Raw genomic sequence first — 20,707 nt, 5'->3', positions numbered from 1 at the left:
ATCTTTTCTCACTCATTCTCTCCATGTGACCAAACCATTTCAAAACACCCTCTTCTGCTCTCTCAACCACACTCTTTTTATTACCACACATCTCCCTTACCCTTTCATTACTTACTCGATCAAACCACCTCACACCACATATTGTCCTCAAACATGTCATTTCCAGCACATCCACCCTCCTGCGCACAACTCTATCCATAGCCCACGCCTCGCAACCATATAACATTGTTGGAACCAGTATTCCTTCAAACATACCCATTTTTGCTTTCCGAGATAACGTTCTCGCCTTCACACATTTTTCATATATATTTCATATATATTAAGAATATATGGTGTGGGAGGCAAGTTGTTAGAAGCAGTGAAAAGTTTTTATCGAGGATGTAAGGCATGTGTACGTGTAGGAAGAGAGGAAAGTGATTGGTTCTCAGTGAATGTAGGTTTGCGGCAGGGGTGTGTGATGTCTCCATGGTTGTTTAATTTGTTTATGGATGGGGTTGTTAGGGAGGTGAATGCAAGAGTTTTGGAAAGAGGGGCAAGTATAAAGTCTGTTGGGGATGAGAGAGCTTGGGAAGTGAGTCAGTTGTTGTTTGCTGATGATACAGCGCTAGTGGCTGATTCATGTGAGAAACTGCAGAAGCTGGTGACTGAGTTTGGTAAAGTGTGTGAAAGAAGAAAGTTAAGAGTAAATGTGAATAAGAGCAAGGTTATTAGGTATAGTAGGGTTGAGGGTCAAGTCAATTGGGAGGTAAGTTTGAATGGAGAAAAACTGGAGGAATTAAAGTGTTTTAGATATCTGGGAGTGGATCTGGCAGCGGATGGAACCATGGAAGCGGAAGTGGATCATAGGGTGGGGGAGGGGGCGAAAATTCTGGGAGCCTTGAAGAATGTGTGGAAGTCGAGAACATTATCTCGGAAAGCAAAAATGGGTATGTTTGAAGGAATAGTGGTTCCAACAATGTTGTATGGTTGCGAGGCGTGGGCTATGGATAGAGTTGTGCGCAGGAGGGTGGATGTGCTGGAAATGAGATGTTTGAGGACAATGTGTGGTGTGAGGTGGTTTGATCGAGTAAGTAACGTAAGGGTAAGCGAGATGTGTGGAAATAAAAAGAGCATGGTTGAGAGAGCAGAAGAGGGTGTTTTGAAATGGTTTGGGCACATGGAGAGAATGAGTGAGGAAAGATTGACCAAGAGGATATATGTGTCGGAGGTGGAGGGAACGAGGAGAAGTGGGAGACCAAATTGGAGGTGGAAAGATGGAGTGAAAAAGATTTTGTGTGATCGGGGCCTGAACATGCAGGAGGGTGAAAGGAGGGCAAGGAATAGAGTGAATTGGAGCGATGTGGTATACCGGGGTTGACGTGCTGTCAGTGAATTGAATCGGGGCATGTGAAGCGTCTGGGGTAAACCATGGAAAGCTGTGTAGGTATGTATATTTGCGTGTGTGGACGTATGTATATACATGTGTATGGGGGTGGGTTGGGCCATTTCTTTCGTCTGTTTCCTTGTGCTACCTCGCAAACGCGGGAGACAGCGACAAAGCAAAAAATATATATATATATATATATATATATATATATATATATATATATATATATATATATATATATTTTCCATACTATTCGCCATTTCCCGCATTAGCGAGGTAAGAACAGGAATGGATGCTTGCCCTCATCCATTCCTCTCGCTACCCTGCCCCACAAGAAAACTGCACTGCTATCACTGGAAAGAGAAAAATAAGACTAGAGAGTACTTTCGTTTATTACATCCTCAAACAGAGTGGGAGAGATACAAATGTTGAAGTCCTTAAAAGCACACAGGTAAAAGTGAGGCAGAGCTTCACTAATCCTTGTGGAGAACAGAGGGTACTAATTATCTGACATGATGTGTCTGACCTTCCTCTCCTTTCATGGTGTGTGGACAGGGTTATTCTGGGGGATACTTCTTAATAATTATTTCAGTTAACAGTTTGTCACATTTAAAATGGCCAAAGGATATATTTACATTATGATCAAATGTGCCAGAGATCAAACATGACTCAATTAAATTTTTCACTAAAACAATTTGATTTAGTTTTGGCCTTAGCTCCTTCCCAATTGATACGGTGATCAAAGGCAGCTTTATGTTGGAATAAGTCGCTGCTCTGTTGGGCTAGCCTAACACTATACTCATGTTGTGAGATCCAACGTCCAAATCTTTCCCTAATCGTCCAGTATAAAATTGGCTACAGTCTTTACATGGGACTTTTTCTTACAGGGCTTCACCTGAACTCTTTCAAAGAAATTGGGGTGAATGGTGCTTTGAAGGACTCAGGCCTGAACATACAGGATAGTGTAAAGCATGCAAGGGTTAGAGCAAATTGGAGCAATGAGGTTTACAAGGGACAAACTGCTGTAATGGGCTGAACCTGTGCTTGTGAAGCAGTCAGGGTAAACCATGGAAAGGTCTGTGGGGCCAGACAGCAAATAGGAGGTTCTGGTTCAGTTGCATCATACATGACAGCTTGAGTGGATTTGAGTTAAAAAGGCTACTTGTTATATATGTTCCAGGTGCTACTTCATTTGTGCGGAAAATGTCAAACATTTATGAAAAATGGCCACATCACCCTAAATGGTGGAATGGCAATGTTCAATGTCACCCCTGCCATTTTCTCTTTACACCTGCCATGTTGCTAACCCATCCTGACAACGATAATATTTTTCAAAAACTATTTCATCTGAAGTCTTTGTGTGGAAACAAAATGTAAAAAGAACACTAACAAACAAAAGGGGAAAGGTCTATTTTAGCTTTATATAACAACTAGCATCGGGGAAATAGCTGCTCATATTCGAGTTGCTTTATAGGTTAAGATTACAGAATTATCTGCAGAGGACTGGCCTATCTTATCAGTCATGCTAAACAAAATAAAAAGAGGCAATAGAAGAACAGGACATCAGGGAATATGTGGGTTAATGTAAAAGTAGATAAAATATAAAAACTCATCAGAAACAGAAAACTTTACCTAACCTCACTAGCACTAAAGTTTTACATTACTGTTCAATATTCTAGTAGAAATATACCACTAAAACCTATGATGAAGTACCCTGTAATTGGCTCCACACATCATGACTACACATGCAAACATGTAGTCTCAAGCAGCAGACAACTGTAATGTTCATATATTTCTGCTTTTGGCTATGAGGTGAGGTTTATATTCAATGTTAACATTTCTACACATATTTTTCCTCTTTTTGCATTAATTCCACAAATTTCCAGTTAAACATATCCCTTAATACTATCACTTTAGTAGTTAGAATAAGATATTCAAAGTCATGTTCAACAACTGTTTTTGTATACTCTAATTACTACATTACCATCACACTATTTACAAATCACTCAATATCCAAAAATGTAAGCGATGCAAAGCTTAACCAGACATTACTACAATGCATTTATCATAGGTTCTCTGGTTTTCAGTGTTTTTTTACGATTTGGTTGTCTTGAGTTTGGAATGGCCCACCCCTATATTACTTTATATAGTCTATAATACGGTGCAGTGTGTTCCGATTTGTAATTCGTGATTTACTCTCAATATTTTTCCCTTTCTACTTTACATTTACAAAAATCTTTATAGCCCTTCACGTTCTTTATGAATACCATAAGGAAAAATTGACACCATAATACAATCTATCACCATTACAGTATTCTAATTATTTTACGGTTTAACTGTAAAACACAGTCAACAACACTTATGACCAAAGTGGTGCCCTTAAAAAATCACTACTTTTACATATATCGTCCACAGTTCCACTTAATAACTTACAGAACACGGATATGCAGTGGAACGATATGGACAATTTCCAGCCGCTAATGAAAGATAAGTGGTAACCTTAAGTAAAGTAGAATCAGTAAGAGGGTTTCCTATGTTTCGTATTCCAATCTTAGACTGCAAATTGTCAACAATCTCTTCAAACTGTAAACAAGTTTGGAATCGTTCATGAAAGAATATTTGCGCAATTGAAATTCCTAAAATTAATTCATCTTGGTTTTCTTTACCATAATGATTCGGTATTTTGATAGTTTACGAAAAAGTGACCAAAAGCAAATATATGGAACATAAATTATGAAAAATCTTGTTCCATTATATCACATCGATTTTGATTACAAATATTGATGGTTGTATTTGTTTCATTTTAGAATTAATCCATTGAGCAAAATATTTTTTTTAAACTAAAAACTACCCCATAAAATATACAGAAAGTAATTTTTTTTTCAGAAAGAAAATTTCCAGATAAATATGACAAATTATATATTAAAAGAAATTCAAAGTAGAGTTCGCGGATCCACGAACGTCCTTTTTTTCCCCAGGAATGGGAAGGGCGTCGCTACCGTCATCATATCGCAACATGAGAGATGGCAGATCCTCTTACTAATTACCCAGTACTCCAGGTTGTACATCATACTTGCTTAAGTTTATCCAGAATGTTGTGTTGTCACGAATGACAGTTTTAATCATAAGTGACTACCTGGTGACTTCAGGAAGTTTGTACTCGTACGTCTGTCCCTAAATCCTAGCGGAAGTCTCTATTAGAATTTTATTATCTAACATCCTTTTAGGTGGTTACCCTGGAGTACAGGTCATTAAGAAAACGTTATTCTTCACACTGGGTAATAAGGATATGTTCATATTAAAAGTGCCTTCAAAGAGTACTAAAGTACCAGTTTACGGGCACCACAGAAATAACTTGTGGATTTAAAAGAAATGTTCATTAATGATCTCCTAATACTGTTGAAGTTTTTTTCTATTGTCCACAGAGGCATAAATCGTCACATTACTTTTTTCCTTGTAAAGTAATATGAAGTCCATGAACAAGTGTAATATGACGTAAAAGTATGGAAAACAATAGTATTAATCAATAGAACCTATATAAAGTTCATGAAGGGGTCAACATATACCTTAATATTCACTATCATACTCAAAATATACTAAAGATATTACTTCCCTACAGCCACATTAATTTGCAGCCGTTGTAGGAAGTAAACACACGGCGAACACTAACCACATTTAGCGAACAATTCTCCCAGCAACTGAAATAAATGACATTACTTTTTTTTTTATAATTCGTAAATATCACAAATTTGGGTTGCTAGAGTAGGTTAAGTGAGGTTTTCAAAGGTAAGGTTGACTTCTAGAAATGTTTCTTCTACTTTCAGCCAAGATTTTTACCATATCTCTCCTTCCCACACATAAAATGTCACCTCAAATCACGTTTCACCTGTCTAAATCATGTTAATTAAATAGAATTACTTTATTGATGTGTATTTTTCCAAAGATGTAAGTTATTTTTTGTTATGCCCTTAAAACTGATAAACTCTAAACTTTAACACAGTTTAGTTTTAATGTTGCTTCTTCAGGCCTGCATACAAGTTTTTGTTATTTTTTTCCTTATTTGTTAGCTATGTATGTGCCTCGATTTGAAAAATACTTTTTGGAGTTTCACACCTAATTACTATTTTGAATTCTTTAAAATTTTCAGAATAAGGTATACATTTTCTTTGTGAGTAGTGCTCCAAGTTAGTTTTATTTGACCATTGGTTTTGAAGAGGATATTTTAGGGTAAAAGTGTATTTTAGCTCTGCTTCACTATCAGCTTTGGATTACAAGTAATGTTTTACAGCCTGCAATGGTATTTGATGTACAGTTCAATAACAGTTGCAGAGCATGAATTTTGATATAATTTTCATTTATGCTGAAGGCTTGTCATATCAAAGTGACTGATTTATGAAGGAAAATGGACAAACTAATGTTAAGTAGATAAAAAGAATCAACAAAGCTTATGAAAATCTATGTAACCTCCATAGCAGTCAATATTTATCTTACTGTTCAGTAATCCATGTGATATGAATCAGTCACATGCACGCTTGAGTACTGTCCAACTGGCAGTGGGAGTAAATACACGAGAAACACAGTAGACGCAGCAAAAAAATTTGGCAAACATAGCAGGCATAGTTGCAAACAAACCAACTTCTAAATGAATAAAGATTGACTTCCTAACATATATATGTTTATCAGTTAACATAAAAAATAAGATAAATTTAATTTGATAGAAGTCTGGTGAGGTTTTCACAGGTTCTGTTGATTTCTAGAGGTGTTTAACTTAATTTTACACCACACATTCCCTCTTCATCTTTCCCTTCCCTACTCTCATTTCTATCTTTTACAGTAAGGTTAAAGATAACATTCAAGATCACGCTCCCCTGGTATGCTGGGGAGGATGTAGGATGCTGCTAGGGAGAATGTAAGGTGATGCTGGGAGGTCTAAGTGACTGTTAATTATGAGTGTAATAATATACATATTTTCCAAATCCATAAGTTATTTCTTTGGTGTCACTAGTTCTGCCTATCATGACTTAGGATAAATCAGTTTTAGTTTTGGCTAAGTAGAACAAATATTGCTTACCTTATTTAGTAAGATACTGCAGGGGATTGCAAGCAAGAATTCAAAGAATCAATATATAGGGTGTGGAAAGCATTTGTGGATGTTTTACTTTAGTTCCAATGATTTGTTAATAAGATTACTGTCAGACTTTCATGTGGATAATAATTTAAGATCAGGGTTAGGTGACCTACCTTCCCACCATGGAGCTCCTTCTTTTTTCTGCAGGTTCTCCGAAGTATAAAGGAAGCTAGCCATGTCCACTGGGTGAGGCCACAGGTCTTATATTGTAGCGATACTGTGGGTATATCTGTGTGGGGCTAGTGTAGGGCAGTCAAACAGCAAATGCTCATTGTCTTTATTGTGGTGGTTGCATGGTGGGCATGAAGTGTCATAAAACATGTTAAATCAATGTTTGTTATATTTTAGGGATGAGTGATGTCCAAAACTTTGATAAGAAAGTGTAATTCATACATGTTTGGAAAGCTTGGTTTCAGATGGGTGGATGAGTGGTTGGGTTGTGTCTACCCCTGAGTTTAGAAGCCAACAGTATAGAGTTCATCATGTCATTTTGGTGTGTATATGTTTTGACAATGTTGTATTTATTAGGGTTGGAGGACTCTTCCTGCGGGAGTTAACACTACAAGTGAAAAGTCATCTTAGGCAAGGCTGTACTGATAAGAGTACAGTCTCATCAAAGAACTTCTCATTGCAAAGGAGTCGATCACTTTCCTGATATTGGAAGAAGTATGGCCATGGACTGCTGGAGCTTCTGGAATCCTTTTTTAGCAAGGAGTCTTAGAACAGCTATAAGTGGAATGAATATTATAATACTTATCTTTTTTTTTGTACTTTTTCACTGTTTGAGCTCCTTTTCCCACATTAGTAAGGTGTATATTCTTTGTACATTCATACATTCTCAACCTACAAAAGCAGGGCCAGGAACAAACAAAGAAATGGCCTAATTCACACCCATACATTCTTAAGCTGTCATATTTAATGCACTGAAACCACAGTCCCTTATTTGCAACCAGGCCCCACAGACCTTTTCATGGTTTCCCCTGGTAGCTTCATATACCTCAGTTCAGTCCACTGACAGCACATTGCCAAATGAATGCAAAATTGCTCCAGTTCACCCTGTCCCATGCACACCTTACACCCTCGTGCATGAAAGCATGTCTATGGATATTTTCAGCACCTTTTTAACCCCTGACATACATAAATCCAACCTGCACCCTTCCTTCACCTTAAATGGGTAATCACTCCCACTCAACAAACACAACTATTCTGGGCATCAATCAGGATTTACTCATGACAGTCACTTCCCATACACAAACAACACAAAAACAACAAAGTAAATGCCCTTAGAACAGTAACTGGTACTAGATTAGAATAAGATAAAGAATCTTTTAGTATCCCCTTTAAACAATTCACTCTGGACTGTGTTACTGACTTTATACATCAACAGGCTCTAATTATTACAGAAATTAATTTTTATTTCATATATTGTGCCTCTATTTGTGAGATATGTATATAAATATTAGGATTGAAGTAGGGCTTTACTTTGTACAGATCTACTTAACAAAGTTTCTCAAAATGTATTTCCTCTGCAATGAAAGGGAAACCTGTATGACCATTTGTATGCCTTTTCCTTTGTCACCTGCCTGAATGCTCACATTACATGGCAGCTTTAATTCCAGTTGAACTTCTATAGTTAGTCCTGTCTCTTTAAGCTCTGGGGATATCACTGTACTCACACACACACAAAAACTAGATGAGTTATTCTTGGTCCATAAAATAGATATTCTAGATTTTACTAATATATTTCTTTTTTCTCAGCAAATTTTACCTGATGCATATGAGTATCGTATCTGTCATTTTACTGAAGCAGGGAAAGATGAATACTCTGAACCAATCACAAAATTTGAACCAATCATAAAATTTGAAGCAACTATTCGTTTGAAACTAAGAACCAAAGCTGAAGCAAAATTATGGATAAAAGATCTTGAAAGAACATCTGCAGTGACATGGAGGGTTGATAAGACATACCCAGTTTGTGGAGGCAAGAAAAGCCAAAATTTGTATCGGGTAAGTGTAGTGCCATTTTTTCATACTCACCAGTATTCTTTCTCATATTAGTCTAAAAGGCTCATTACCTTATTCAAGAAAGATGTAGTATCATTACCACCAATACTGTAATTCATTAGAGATTAATTAGTTAATTTAAAAGATTTCCTAATGACTTGAGTCCCAGATTCTAAAATAAAAATGGTAAAGATAAATATATTGAAAATAACTCCATTTTGCTACTGATGTATTCTTTCTTTCTTTTTCTTTTCTTTCAAACTATTCGCCATTTCCCGCATTAGCGAGGTAGCGTTAAGAACAGAGAACTGGGCCTTTGAGGGAATATCCTCACCTGGCCCCCTTCTCTGTTCCTTCTTTTGGAAAATTAAAAAAAATAATGAGAGGGGAGGATTTCCAGCCCCCCGCTCCCTCCCCTTTTAGTCGCCTTCTGTAAAGACAAGAGGTGCAAGTAATATGTAGCAGTATGGAATGATATCAACAAAATGTATTTCCATATCTGATATGTATTTTTTCTTTATTTTAAAAGTGATATGGATATCATCCCCAAAAGCTTATTTTCTCACACATTCATCTTTGTTTACCACTTATACCCAAAAATCCTCTTATTTTCACATGTAATTTCAGCATATCAGTAGACTATCCTTCTATAGCTATTCATACCAAATGATTACATTTTACATGTTCACACCACCTTAGAAATCTCAGCTGTATGTTATTGACCTCTTTGTGTAGATTATTGTGTACTAGAATTTCTGCACTGCTCAGTCTTTTGCCTTGTAAATCACATAAATTTCTCAAGAAATTTCCTCTTCTAGTTTGATTTTATGTTTTTATTGGGAATGTGTAGGAATTAGCTGTGCCATACTTTTCACTTGAAGCTTAGATGTGTTCAGTCACTGCTTTCCGTGGAGTACTTATTACTCACAAGTACTTTTGGGACTCATCTCCTTAACCCTTTCCTTATGTCCCAGAGGTGTCCTGGGTTAATTTTAAGGTAGCCCTGAGCCTCTCAGTGTCCTGGAGGTGGCTTGGCTTTTATTTCAAGGTGGCCCTCAGCCTTTTTCATGTGTTTCAAAAATTCTCTTGCTCTAGATGAATCATGAATTTCATCAATCCAGTAATATCAAAGAAATTTCATAAAGTGGCAGCTTGTCAAAATCATAAGTATCTCCTTTAAAAAGTTTTGAACTGTATAATTCCTGTTGAGAGAGCTAGTACTGTACTTTTTTGACATACTTGTGTAATCTTTTCTTGTGCAGAAGGATATGCAGGGATTTTGTGTATTCCAGATGATCACATAGGAACCGAGGATCTGGTTATGTATTTTTTATAACATAAAGTGATTTCATGAAAAGAGTTTATACCATTTAAACCGAAAGATTTGTTTTTACCTTGTTGCTGATTAAAGGAATACAACAGCTTAATAGTATTTCTTACCCCACTTCGTGAACTCATACAAATTATGAAGGATACAAGGACAATGTATACTTTTCATACATTAATTTTTTAGTTGAAACTAAAGATTATCCGTATCATGATCTACAACTTACTAAAACTTTTTCCTTGATTTATTTTGTAAGATTTCTTTCCTTTGTCAGATTGACATGAGATGCCAGCATAGAACTTATTCAAGATCTCCAACGGCTGACATGAAAGCCTCCTCTAAGAATACATGCTGTCCTGCTAAGATGTTTCTAGTAGTAAAACGAACTCATATGGCAAGTGGTAAATTATCTCAGTAAGTATCAAGGAGTCTTCTTTTTAGACAAAATAGTTTCAGAATATTTGAATATTACCAGCAATATAACTGTTACATGTTCTACTTTTTACACAATTATGCCTAAAGGTCAGAGTCACCTGATGTAAGCTGATGCTTTCCCTCATCATGTCTGTCAGTGGAGAATTATCTGTCCATCAGTCCATCCATCATTATCCATAATGAACTACAGTATAAATTTGTCTGAAAACTATAAGTTGGATTTATTTTCAAAAATGTGGATTTACCATAGAATAGTCTAATTGAACATTTTTACCCGATGTATTTAGTTTCCAATACATAAGGGATTTAGAACAGGCCTTTTAATCTGATAATTTTTCATTACCTTTGTAATAATTTTTGATAACTTAACTGCATCTGATAATGTAAAACACCATAATTTTCAGAAAAAATAAAGCACTGTATCATTACCAGGCTAGCTGGTAACTGCTTGTCATTAAAGTTGAGGGAAAGGAATTCCCTGACTTTATAATGATATTAGGTCCCTCATGACATATTGGAGAAGTATTTTCTCTTGGTATAGAAATTATTTAGTCTAATGAAATTTGTTACAATTTTTGATGATAGCCTCTCATATCTGAAATTGACCTGTATGATTTTGTTGTTCATGTAATCCACTAGTTGTCACTGTTTTGGGACTAATTTTCTAAGGCAAATTAAATGTAGATTAAGCTGTAGAGTAGTTCCATGCATACTTCAGAATCTAAGTATATTTGGTAATTAGAACTGGTTTTTCATATATAAGAAAGAGTGTTCAATTGAGTGTTACATTTTATGTTAATATTTGAGCAAGGCATGGATGTGCTGAATCACAAGACTTATTCAGAATTCTGCAGGTTTTTATTTCATTGGATATGATTTGTGTTACTGAATAATAGGTTTAAAGATATAATTTTTTTTTATAAGATAGGGAGGCTTAAGTAATAAGTATTTGAATTGTAGGTCAGGATTTCATTATATACAGATGATAGAGTAGTGCAGAGGATTGCAGAATTTCAGATGCTGAAGGGTAATTCTCTTAAGCTTAATGGAAAGTACATCCTTCTCCCTTTCATTTGCTCTTTCTAACCCTTCTAACGTTTCACATTTTCTTCTATTACCCAACCTATTTTTTTCTCTCTTTCTTCTCTTGTCTATTACCCAACCTATTTTTTTCTCACTTTCTTCTCTTGTTTACATACCCTTTGTCCTCTTTGACACAGAAACAAGAGTAGCTGCCTATGATATTATTTATTCTTATACATATAGTTCACTTGCCATTTTCCTCTTTAGTTCCAAAACTTCTCTAGTGATTGTGACTTTTCCCATTATATTTATGATACCCACTTACATAGTTGAGAATATCTGAATCTGATAATGTATTTTGATTTTATTTCTACTTCTTTTAGAAATTTGCTGTTGTTGTTGTTGTTCTAATTAGGTTTAATTTTTTTTTTGAAAGGTATATGATATGGGTTATCAAATTTTACAGGTCTACAGATCAGTATTTACAAGAATTTCCCACACGTGTTTACCTAGACTTTCGGCACAATCACAAGCTCCTTTCACCAGAGATTCTTCGAAAGAGAGACGTGTCTGAAGAGACTGTACAAAAACTGACAGAGCTCTACAAAGCAGGACACACTCCATTATCTGCTCTAGAAGTTATAAAACATGATCTCCGGGCAGAGTATGGAGAACAGTATCACTTTATTGTAACAGACAGGTCAAAATGTCCTGATAAGCAGTTTTGCTACCGGTAAGAAAATCTACTTTGAAGCTTTAAAATTTTTTGATCAAAGAAGACCCTTGTATGAGTTTGTGCTCTATAGAATACTAAAAATTCCCTCATAAGTATGATCATTGGAGATTGTCAGGACTGTATATATTGCTTAACAGTGTTTTGTCAGATTTAGAAAAACATAGATACGAGGAATCCCTCTTACATTTAGAATACATTGACTCAGCTTTATTTGTGAATTCTGAACACAGTGACTACATTCACAACTGATAGCAAAGTCATCTAAAACAATGCAGTTGCAAACTCTATCTTAATTAGATGTTTCTTTATTCCCCTTGTTCTTTGGTAAATTGTGTTATTAGATGTGAGCTCATAGCTTGCTCTAATGCATGTTACTCAAATGAAGATTTGAGGGTGCATGGAAATTTAATGATACCTTGTAAGTACAGCTTATGGAAAATTTATATCTTTTTTTAAATAACAGATTAAAGAAGTGTGATGAACACTAAGTCTTGAGAAAGAATATAACCACCTTTGGGTGCTGGCTCATGGACATACTCTTGATACAGTGCAGGAGTTAGCAAGACTTAAAGAAATATTGAGGATAACTGGAACTAAAGAGAAAAATAGATTTTTATCACATGAAGAGATAATGGGTGTAATGAAGATTTTCTTAAAAGAAGGATATGAAGAAATTATTATATTACAACAGGAGAGAAAAGTCTGTTAAGAGGGGAAAGAACATATCTGAATTAAAATATACTAATGGAAAAGCCTGATGGTTTTGATAGGTGATGTGGGAATTGATGATGAGCAGCAGAAAGTTCAAGGAAATAAGTAATCTGAATGTAGAAATAAATCCAAAATTTAAGGATATTCAAAGTAAAGGAATAAAGTACTGTGTCAGAAAGGAGTGTGAATACAGTCACCTTGTATGACACACCCTTACATGATGGCAGTGCTTGATATTTTTTAGGTAAACGCTTTCACTTTGTGGTATGATTATTATTCAAGTCTCTCTCTCTCTCTCTCTCTCTCTCTCTCTCTCTCTCTCTCTCTGAGGCAGCATCAGGAACAGATGAAGAACAATCCTCATTTGCTGAAAATCATTCTCTAGCTGTCATGTGTAATGTATCAAAACTACAGCCCCCTATCCATAACTAGGCTCCATAGACTTTTATGTGGTTCCCTCCAGCTGTTTCATATACCCTGGTTCAATCCATTGACAGCCCGTTCCCACCCCCTGTATACCAGATCACAGATGAAGTATGTAGTGTGTTGAAAATAGGAGGCAGGCATATACAAAAGGGTTGTGAGTGACTAAGTGAAGATGTTAAATTGGTGGTGAAAGAGAAGAAAGGTGTATGAATGTTGCCTGCAAAGGAGTGAGCGAGTGACTGGAAGGTATACAGAAGAATGTGGCTGGAGGTCAACAGAATGTTAATGAACTAGAAAAGGGGGAAGATGAGAGATGAGGTATAAAAAAAATCTGTAATTTTTCAGGGGAAACAGGAACTTCTTTTAAGTTAATAATGTGAGGAGATCAATAGAAGAAATTGTACTTTCATTGAAGGGGGCAGATGGGGAAGTGGTAACTGGCAAAGAACAGATGAACAAAAGTTAGTGAGTATTCTGAAGGAATGTTAAATATGTTAGAAGATGGAGTAGGAGATGTGGTATGTTTAAGATGATTCAGATTAAGATTTCAAAAATTTATTCTCCAGGGAGAGGTTCCTTACCAAAGATGAAGTATGGCAAAAGAAGCAGGTGGCAGTATTCTTAACTGGTTAGTCAGGGTATTTACTGTTTGTCTATGTAGCCTAAGGATGTGAAAAAAGTGTATGATAAGGTAGACAGAAAGGCCAAATGGAATGAGCTATGAATTTGAGATATATTGGGTAAATGGGAAATTATTAAATGCTGTAAGTTTTTACCAGAACATTAAGGCATGTGTGCGAGTGAAGGAAAGAGGGTCAATGGTTCTTGGTGAAGCTGGGTCTGCTTCAAGGATGTGTGCTGTCATTATAATTATTTAATCTGTTTATGGGTGGGTTGATGAGGGAGGTGAATGCAAAGGTCTTGGAGTGAGGGGCTGGTATACGACATGCTGCGGGTTGGGAAGGGTGAGAGATGAATCATTTGAGTCACTTGCTTTTTGCAGATGACATGGCCCTAGGGGGAGCAGAAAAAACAGTGGAATTCCTGAGGCTGATGACAGAGTTCGAGAGAATTTATAAAGGAGAAAGATTAGGATGGTTATCACCAAGTCTGAAAGGATAGGCAGTAAAGTGCTTTATATACCTAGGAATGGACTGGGCAGAACTGGAACCATTGAGGCTGAAGTGTCATATGATTGAGAAAGGGCTAAAGTCCTGGGTGTATTTGAGGAGTGTGTGGAAGGAGAAGGGTACTAGCTTCAACCTGTTTTTACAGTTATTTCAGATATAGATGAAAATATAGAAGATAGTATAGAGAAAAGCTTTGCAAGTATCAGTTAGTAGCATGACAGGATCAAAAGACAAAGAAAATTCAGAAAGATTAAGGTGTGTTTGAATGGGTATACAAGAACTTTATGGAATTTAACAAAGAAAACTTTTTACAAAATGGACTGATTGACAGCATGATAGTGATGCTGTAAAAGTGTCCAACACTGGAGGGATTAAAAGTGAAGAAAATGTCAAATATCTTAAGTCATAAACAAAAAGCTAGAATTCGAAGATCTCAATGAAAAATTTATGCTATCTAGTTATATAATGACTGGAGTGATATTAAGAACTTCCATAGAAGTCCTTTGCCACCCATTATGGTTACATTCCTGGAAGACAGCTCAGTTGGTAAAACTATGGGGGGGCAGCGTTAGGGGGAGTGACCTGTGATACATGTTCTTTAAGTCTTATGATTAACATTTCTGTGTTAAAAAAAGCCTGTTATACTTCAAAAGAATAGCTTATTCTCTAACAGTACAAAGAAATGGTGTAAGAAATTGTAAGGTAATGATATGATGGCAGTGTGTCACCACTGATGCAGCCCCTCCAACACTCCCAAAAAGCAGCCAGCATGCTACACTGCACAAAAAGGCTACCTCAACACTTGTCCTAGCAACATCACCTTGATATGAATCTCCTCCTGTCTTTTTCTAGAGATGATGGCCTGCTGGTCTGGGCCACAAGCACCCACCCCATTGTCACATGGCACTTGCCAAATGCCTGGATAAAGTTTTGGTGGTGCCATGGAAAACCATGAATTCTTTGAACTTGATATTGTGGTTGGCTAAATGATATGCATTACTCTAAGCATGAATACTCAAAACCATGGTAGGTAAGGGACCTCTGTACTCTTAGAGAGAGTAAACTGATTATGAAAATGTTCACTATAAAACAAGGAAAGCAAAACTGAATACTGCTGTGTTGTATGGTCACCAACTAAGCAAGCTGGAATTGAGAAGCTGGAATAACCTGTAGGAGTGGAACACATGAATTATCATGTGAAATTGAAATAGCTCAAACTGTAGTGGGAAAACAAATGAGAAAAATGTATGGTGTTTTATGCACAATAGACTGAAGAAACCATTTTGGATTAAAAACTAATCAAATGGGAAGAGTAGTTATTAAATTACAAGAATCCTGTAGAATATATTTAAAAGGCACTAAATAAATAAACTCAAAAGTCCAGCAAGGAAGATGGAGAGATTCTTCAATATTTTCCAAAGATTAAAAGTACTCAGTGAGTGAAGACAGTTAAGCAATGAATGTGGCAGCAGAAAACAATATCTTGAAATAAGTCAGATGCACATTTAGTGCTGCAAGCTAGCCCTGCCTCTGACAAAATCATGTCATGGATTGTTAGGTATTCCTTCCCTGCCTTAACTCTCTACCCCTTCTCCAAATGCCACCCATGTTTTTAGGGTATGCTTCCCTATGTTCTCTTGCATGTAAAGCTTATTTCCTCAGCTATAGGAAATATTTTATTTTTCATAAAGAGTTTGTATACTTTTTTCTGTAAAATTTTACAAAACCAACCTGAGCATGTGGCTGTTACTTTTCCCTTTTTAAGAAAGGGGTGTTGCATCTGATGTGTGGATTAAGTAGGAAATTTAAAATACTGAACTTCAGGGTTGATAAATAAAAATGGTATGAGTATGAAAAGGCATGGTTTTATATATAGTGAGATTGACAGAAAAGTAGTGAATTAGTTTTAAAGGCATATGAAACAATTACTGTCACAGACAGAATACAAAAGTTTGAGTGAAAAAGGATACCAAATAAAAAATTGAGAGAAAGAGATAGGGCAGTATATCCCATGGGTGTCTTGTAAATTTGGACAATTTGATTATTGACTAATTTAATTGTAGCATATTTCTTATACAATTAAACTGTGGAACTCTCATACCTTCATATATTTTTCTTGACTTGTTCAAATATGTCATCATTTAAAAGGCAGATGTGTCATCATATGCAGATCAAATGACATTACTTTAAATTTTACCATCAGGCTTGACTGATTTGGTTACAGTTGTCTGTGAATGGTGCCACTGTATACAAAGAAAATCCTTTATGCTCAGAAGTGGGTAATGGCATATTGTTTATAGGTAAATAATGCTGTATGGTTGCGAGGCGTGGGCTATGGATAGAGATGTGCGCAGGAGGATGGATGTGCTGGAAATGAGATGTTTGAGGACAATGTGTGGTGTGAGGTGGTTTGATCGAGTAAGTAACGTAAGGGTAAGAGAGATGTGTGGAAATAAAAAGAGCGTGGTCGAGAGAGCAGAAGAGGGTGTTTTGAAATGGTTTGGGCACATGGAGAGAATGAGTGAGGAGAGATTGACCAAGAGGATATATGTGTCGGAGGTGGAGGGAACGAGGAGAAGAGGGAGACCAAATTGGAGGTGGAAAGATGGAGTGAAAAAGATTTTGTGTGATCGGGGCCTGAACATGCAGGAGGGTGAAAGGAGGGCAAGAAATAGAGTGAATTGGAGTCATGTGGTATACAGGGGTTGACGTGCTGTCAGTGGATTGAAGCAAGGCATGTGAAGCGTCTGGGGTAAACCATGGAAAGCTGTGTAGGTATGTATATTTGCGTGTCTGGACGTGTGTATGTACATGTGTATGGGGGGGGGGGTTGGGCCATTTCTTTCGTCTGTTTCCTTGCGCTACCTCGCAAATGCGGGAGACAGCGACAAAGTATAAAAAAAAAAAAAAAAAAAAAAAAAAAAAAGTGAATTAGAAATATAGGAAGATTTTACCTAACCAGGTCATAGGACTGCAATTAATGGAGCTTGAAGAACTATTTCAGCATGTGCCAAGACTGACTTTAGATCTAATATGCTTAGCACGTTGAAGTATTTTAGTTTGCATTTTTGATATTTTATTACTCAGAAAGATAATTTAATTTTATTTGCCTATTGTTTATCAAGAACACTCATACGGAATGTCTTTATACAAAGCTTTTTTTCTTTTCAGGCTTTACTACAAGCTCTTCTGTCCAAAATATCCTAAATCATGTGGCAAAAAAATGCTAACAGAACTTCAGGGACATTTAAAACCTTTTTGTGATAAGTATGATTCTCAGTGTGCAAGTATTGAAAAAACTGAAGATGATAATGTTATTATTGCAATATGTACTCCAAGCCCCCAGAGGATACAGAATGAAAACAGTGAAGAAAATGATAAGCAGGATGCTCCATCTGTGCCTCAGGTCATTCAGCCAATGAATGTAGAGAGTTATCCATCACATCTACATATTCTTGACCAGTTTCATTCTCAGACAGATATACGTGGCCAAGCTATAAGACAATGTGCTGAGAGTATGAAAGCAATTTTTGATGACTTGATATCAAAATTAGAGTGTAATCCAGATCTTTTCCTCAAACCTACGGAAACATTTCTAAAAAATTATCAGAGTATCAAAAAAGACAGTGATTTAATAAATGCTCTTGAAACATTTGGCCAGTACTCAGGTATTGCACTGGCTATATCGAATGCCTTAAAACGTCAGCACTCAGGAGATTGTTCAAAAGAGCAAACGACAATAATATATGCAAAGAAGAAGAAAAGTGCACGACGGCGCCTGATTACTGCAAGACAAATTCCTCAGCAAACATTACCTCAGCCTGAATACAACCATCCAGAAAGAGAAATATCAGTTCATGAGGTATCAGCTCATGAGATATCAGCTCGTGAACTGTCAGCCCGTGATATACCAACTCATGAGTTACCAACTCATGAGGTAACCGTTCATGAAGTATCAGCTCATGAGGTATCAGCTCATGAGATATCAACTCATGAGATATCGGCTCATGAAGTGTCAGCTCATGAAGTATCAGTTCACATTCCACATCATCATGAAATCCATTTGCATCCTGCACATGTCGTTCTGCATTCAGAGCAGGAAAGGAGATCTTAGAAGTCTTATAAGACATGCTTGAATTGATTGGAGGATCATATCATCAAACTAATTGAGATTATTATGTAAAGGTGGTAATGATCCAAATCAGACTGCAGTGTTTGACTTGATATTTTCAAATTTCATGTTTTTTATCATTTCTATATCATGCTGAATTATTATACTAATAGTGTAATATTAGAAATTAAATTTCATAATTTTACATTTTCTAGTGCAAATATGACTATAATTAATTATGGGACTTATTTGGGAAAGTACTGGATGGACAATCAGTAAAGTAGCCACATTTCCCATTAACATTTGTGAGGAACATAATTTCCATCGCTTAAGCTGTATTGCCTAATTGCGTCAGTTAGTCTTCCAGATTGGATGCAGACAGTTTTGATGATAAGTGTCCATTTGAGGGGATTTACTGACAAGATCAGTATAGGCCTTTCTTATCTGTGACCAGGAAATACTTCTAATTACTTCTATAAACTTACCTTTTCTTTTCTATACCAACTGTACTGTAGCATTTTATCCTGCTGATAGAATTTTTTTTCATTCTTTTCATCTATTTTCACTTCAGATGATTCCAGTATTTGTTCACCTCCTGATGCACCATTTACTGTACAAATCGTATGCCCACTTCCATAATCTCCTTATATACAGTTCAAAAAGCTCTCCATTCCCGGGATTCAAGTAAAATGTGAACCTAATGACATTCTTCTTTATGCATTAAAGAAGTGTGCCACTGATCTTGAACCCATGCTTGTTCATCTACTTCCTAAATTTTCCTTTATCTTGGAAATATGCAGTTAACCTCCTCGCAGTTCTTATTTTGTTTAGCATCTTTAATTTCACAGTATTCTTTGATCATCAATATAGTTTTTACAAGGCTAAATCCACTTGTGGTATCTTTTCTAGGTTACCAATGTCTAGTCATGCTCTCCAAGTTACTCTGGAGAATTGTAAGTTGTAAAGTAACCCTTGATATTTTGAAAGCTTTTGATAGGGATTATCAAAAGGCTCTGACAACCAGGCTCCTTTCTTTTGATTTTCCCGTCATTTCTCTGGTTGGTCCATTTCTATCATTGTTAATAGATCGAACTTTCCGTCTTTCCCTTTCATTACTGATCATCCTCATGATTCTATCCTATCTCTCCTTTTTCTTATTTTCATGTGACCTTTTTAATTGAACATGTTACAACTTCCCTTACACACTGATGACTACACTTTGCATTATTCCTACTTCAGAACTTCTTAACTTGAGCTTGATCAGTCTTTCATAGCCTCACAATTTGTATATGTTCATATTTTGATTAAATTTCCATAAGGGCATGTGAGACATAAAAGGTTAATGCCTCTAAAACAAAATGTCCTTTTATTTCTCAATCTAATTTCCTCACAGTTTTTCAACCTTCTTTGGTAGCATTCACAATAAATATATTTGGTATTACCACATCTAATCTGCACTAAAAGCCTTATGACTTACTTATAGCTGTCAGCTATTAAAAAAAAAGGGGGGGGGGAGTCTTGTTCATATGCCAGAAATTCTCCTCATGGCAGTTACTTCAATTTTACAATTGATTGATTCATTCTTGTATATAGGTAGTTATCATGTAGAAGTAACACAAGCTCCATTCACTTAAGAGAGTGAATGCAGTAGTATGACTTGACAACTTTACATTTTTCGTTCAATCAATTTTTTCTCTGCAATACTTTTAAGTTCTTTTCCTCTGTTAGATATTACTTCAGTTTCTGCTCGTGAGAGAAGGCTCTCTGTTTACCTCCACCATATGCTAGGTCTTGCAGAACTTGGTTAGTTACTGCATCTTATAACTACTGTGTGGTTGTTGGGATCTTGGGAGGTGTGCTGTTGTCATGACTGCATCTTTCACTTTACTGGTGAACTTTGGAACTCTTTACCTTTTCCTGTCTTTCCATACAACACAATTTGCCCCTTTTGAGAAGGCAAGGTTTCCATTTCTTTAAAAACATTAATACTCTATTTTTTTTTTCCTTTTTTGTTTGAGGCCTGGCATTGATGAGAACTTCTGTCCATGATGGGAGCCATTGACATTAAAAAAAGTCAGCAATAGTTGATATTCTGGAGAGGTTTCACAGCTAAGTACTAAATGAACATAACATCAATTAATTTAATGAATTCAGTTATTGGTGATACTTCCTATGCAGTATGGTTGTAGACTAATACACACATTACTAAACAAAACTTATGTTGTATCAGTTTTAAATACAAAGAAGAAGAGTCAGCTGTGTAATATCTTTATCCTCTGATAAGTATATTAAGCAAAGTTGTATCAGCCA

General features: G+C 36.1%; 2 protein-coding genes across 4 annotated transcripts in view; one reads left to right on the top strand and one right to left on the bottom strand.

The window, feature by feature from the left end:
* Window positions 1-3,817, bottom strand: part of Arp1 (Actin-related protein 1) — a 43,672-nt gene extending 39,855 nt beyond the window's left edge. The window contains exon 1 of the mRNA XM_071658317.1: window positions 3,800-3,817. The gene's annotated coding sequence lies outside the window, so the exon portion shown is untranslated. The remainder of the gene's footprint in view (window positions 1-3,799) is intronic.
* A 476-nt stretch (window positions 3,818-4,293) lies between these two features.
* Window positions 4,294-20,652, top strand: LOC139746778 (uncharacterized). 3 transcript variants are annotated; one of them, XM_071658313.1, is made up of 5 exons: window positions 4,294-4,425; window positions 8,253-8,501; window positions 10,100-10,239; window positions 11,750-12,016; window positions 17,458-20,652. In XM_071658313.1, exons 1-5 carry the CDS (start codon window positions 4,390-4,392, stop codon window positions 18,398-18,400), a joined length of 1,635 nt encoding a protein of 544 aa, XP_071514414.1. In that variant the 5' UTR covers window positions 4,294-4,389; the 3' UTR covers window positions 18,401-20,652. The 3 variants fall into 3 exon arrangements, with proteins under 3 accessions (XP_071514414.1, XP_071514415.1, XP_071514416.1); XM_071658314.1 differs by lacking the exon at window positions 4,294-4,425 and adding an exon at window positions 4,446-4,644; XM_071658315.1 differs by lacking the exon at window positions 4,294-4,425 and adding an exon at window positions 4,656-5,152.
* Window positions 20,653-20,707: the final 55 nt, after the last annotated feature.

This window comes from Panulirus ornatus, chromosome 66 (assembly GCF_036320965.1).
Source record: "Panulirus ornatus isolate Po-2019 chromosome 66, ASM3632096v1, whole genome shotgun sequence".
In the NCBI taxonomy this organism is placed as follows: Eukaryota; Metazoa; Arthropoda; class Malacostraca; order Decapoda; family Palinuridae; genus Panulirus; species Panulirus ornatus.
This window is presented reverse-complemented; position numbering and strand designations above follow the sequence as displayed.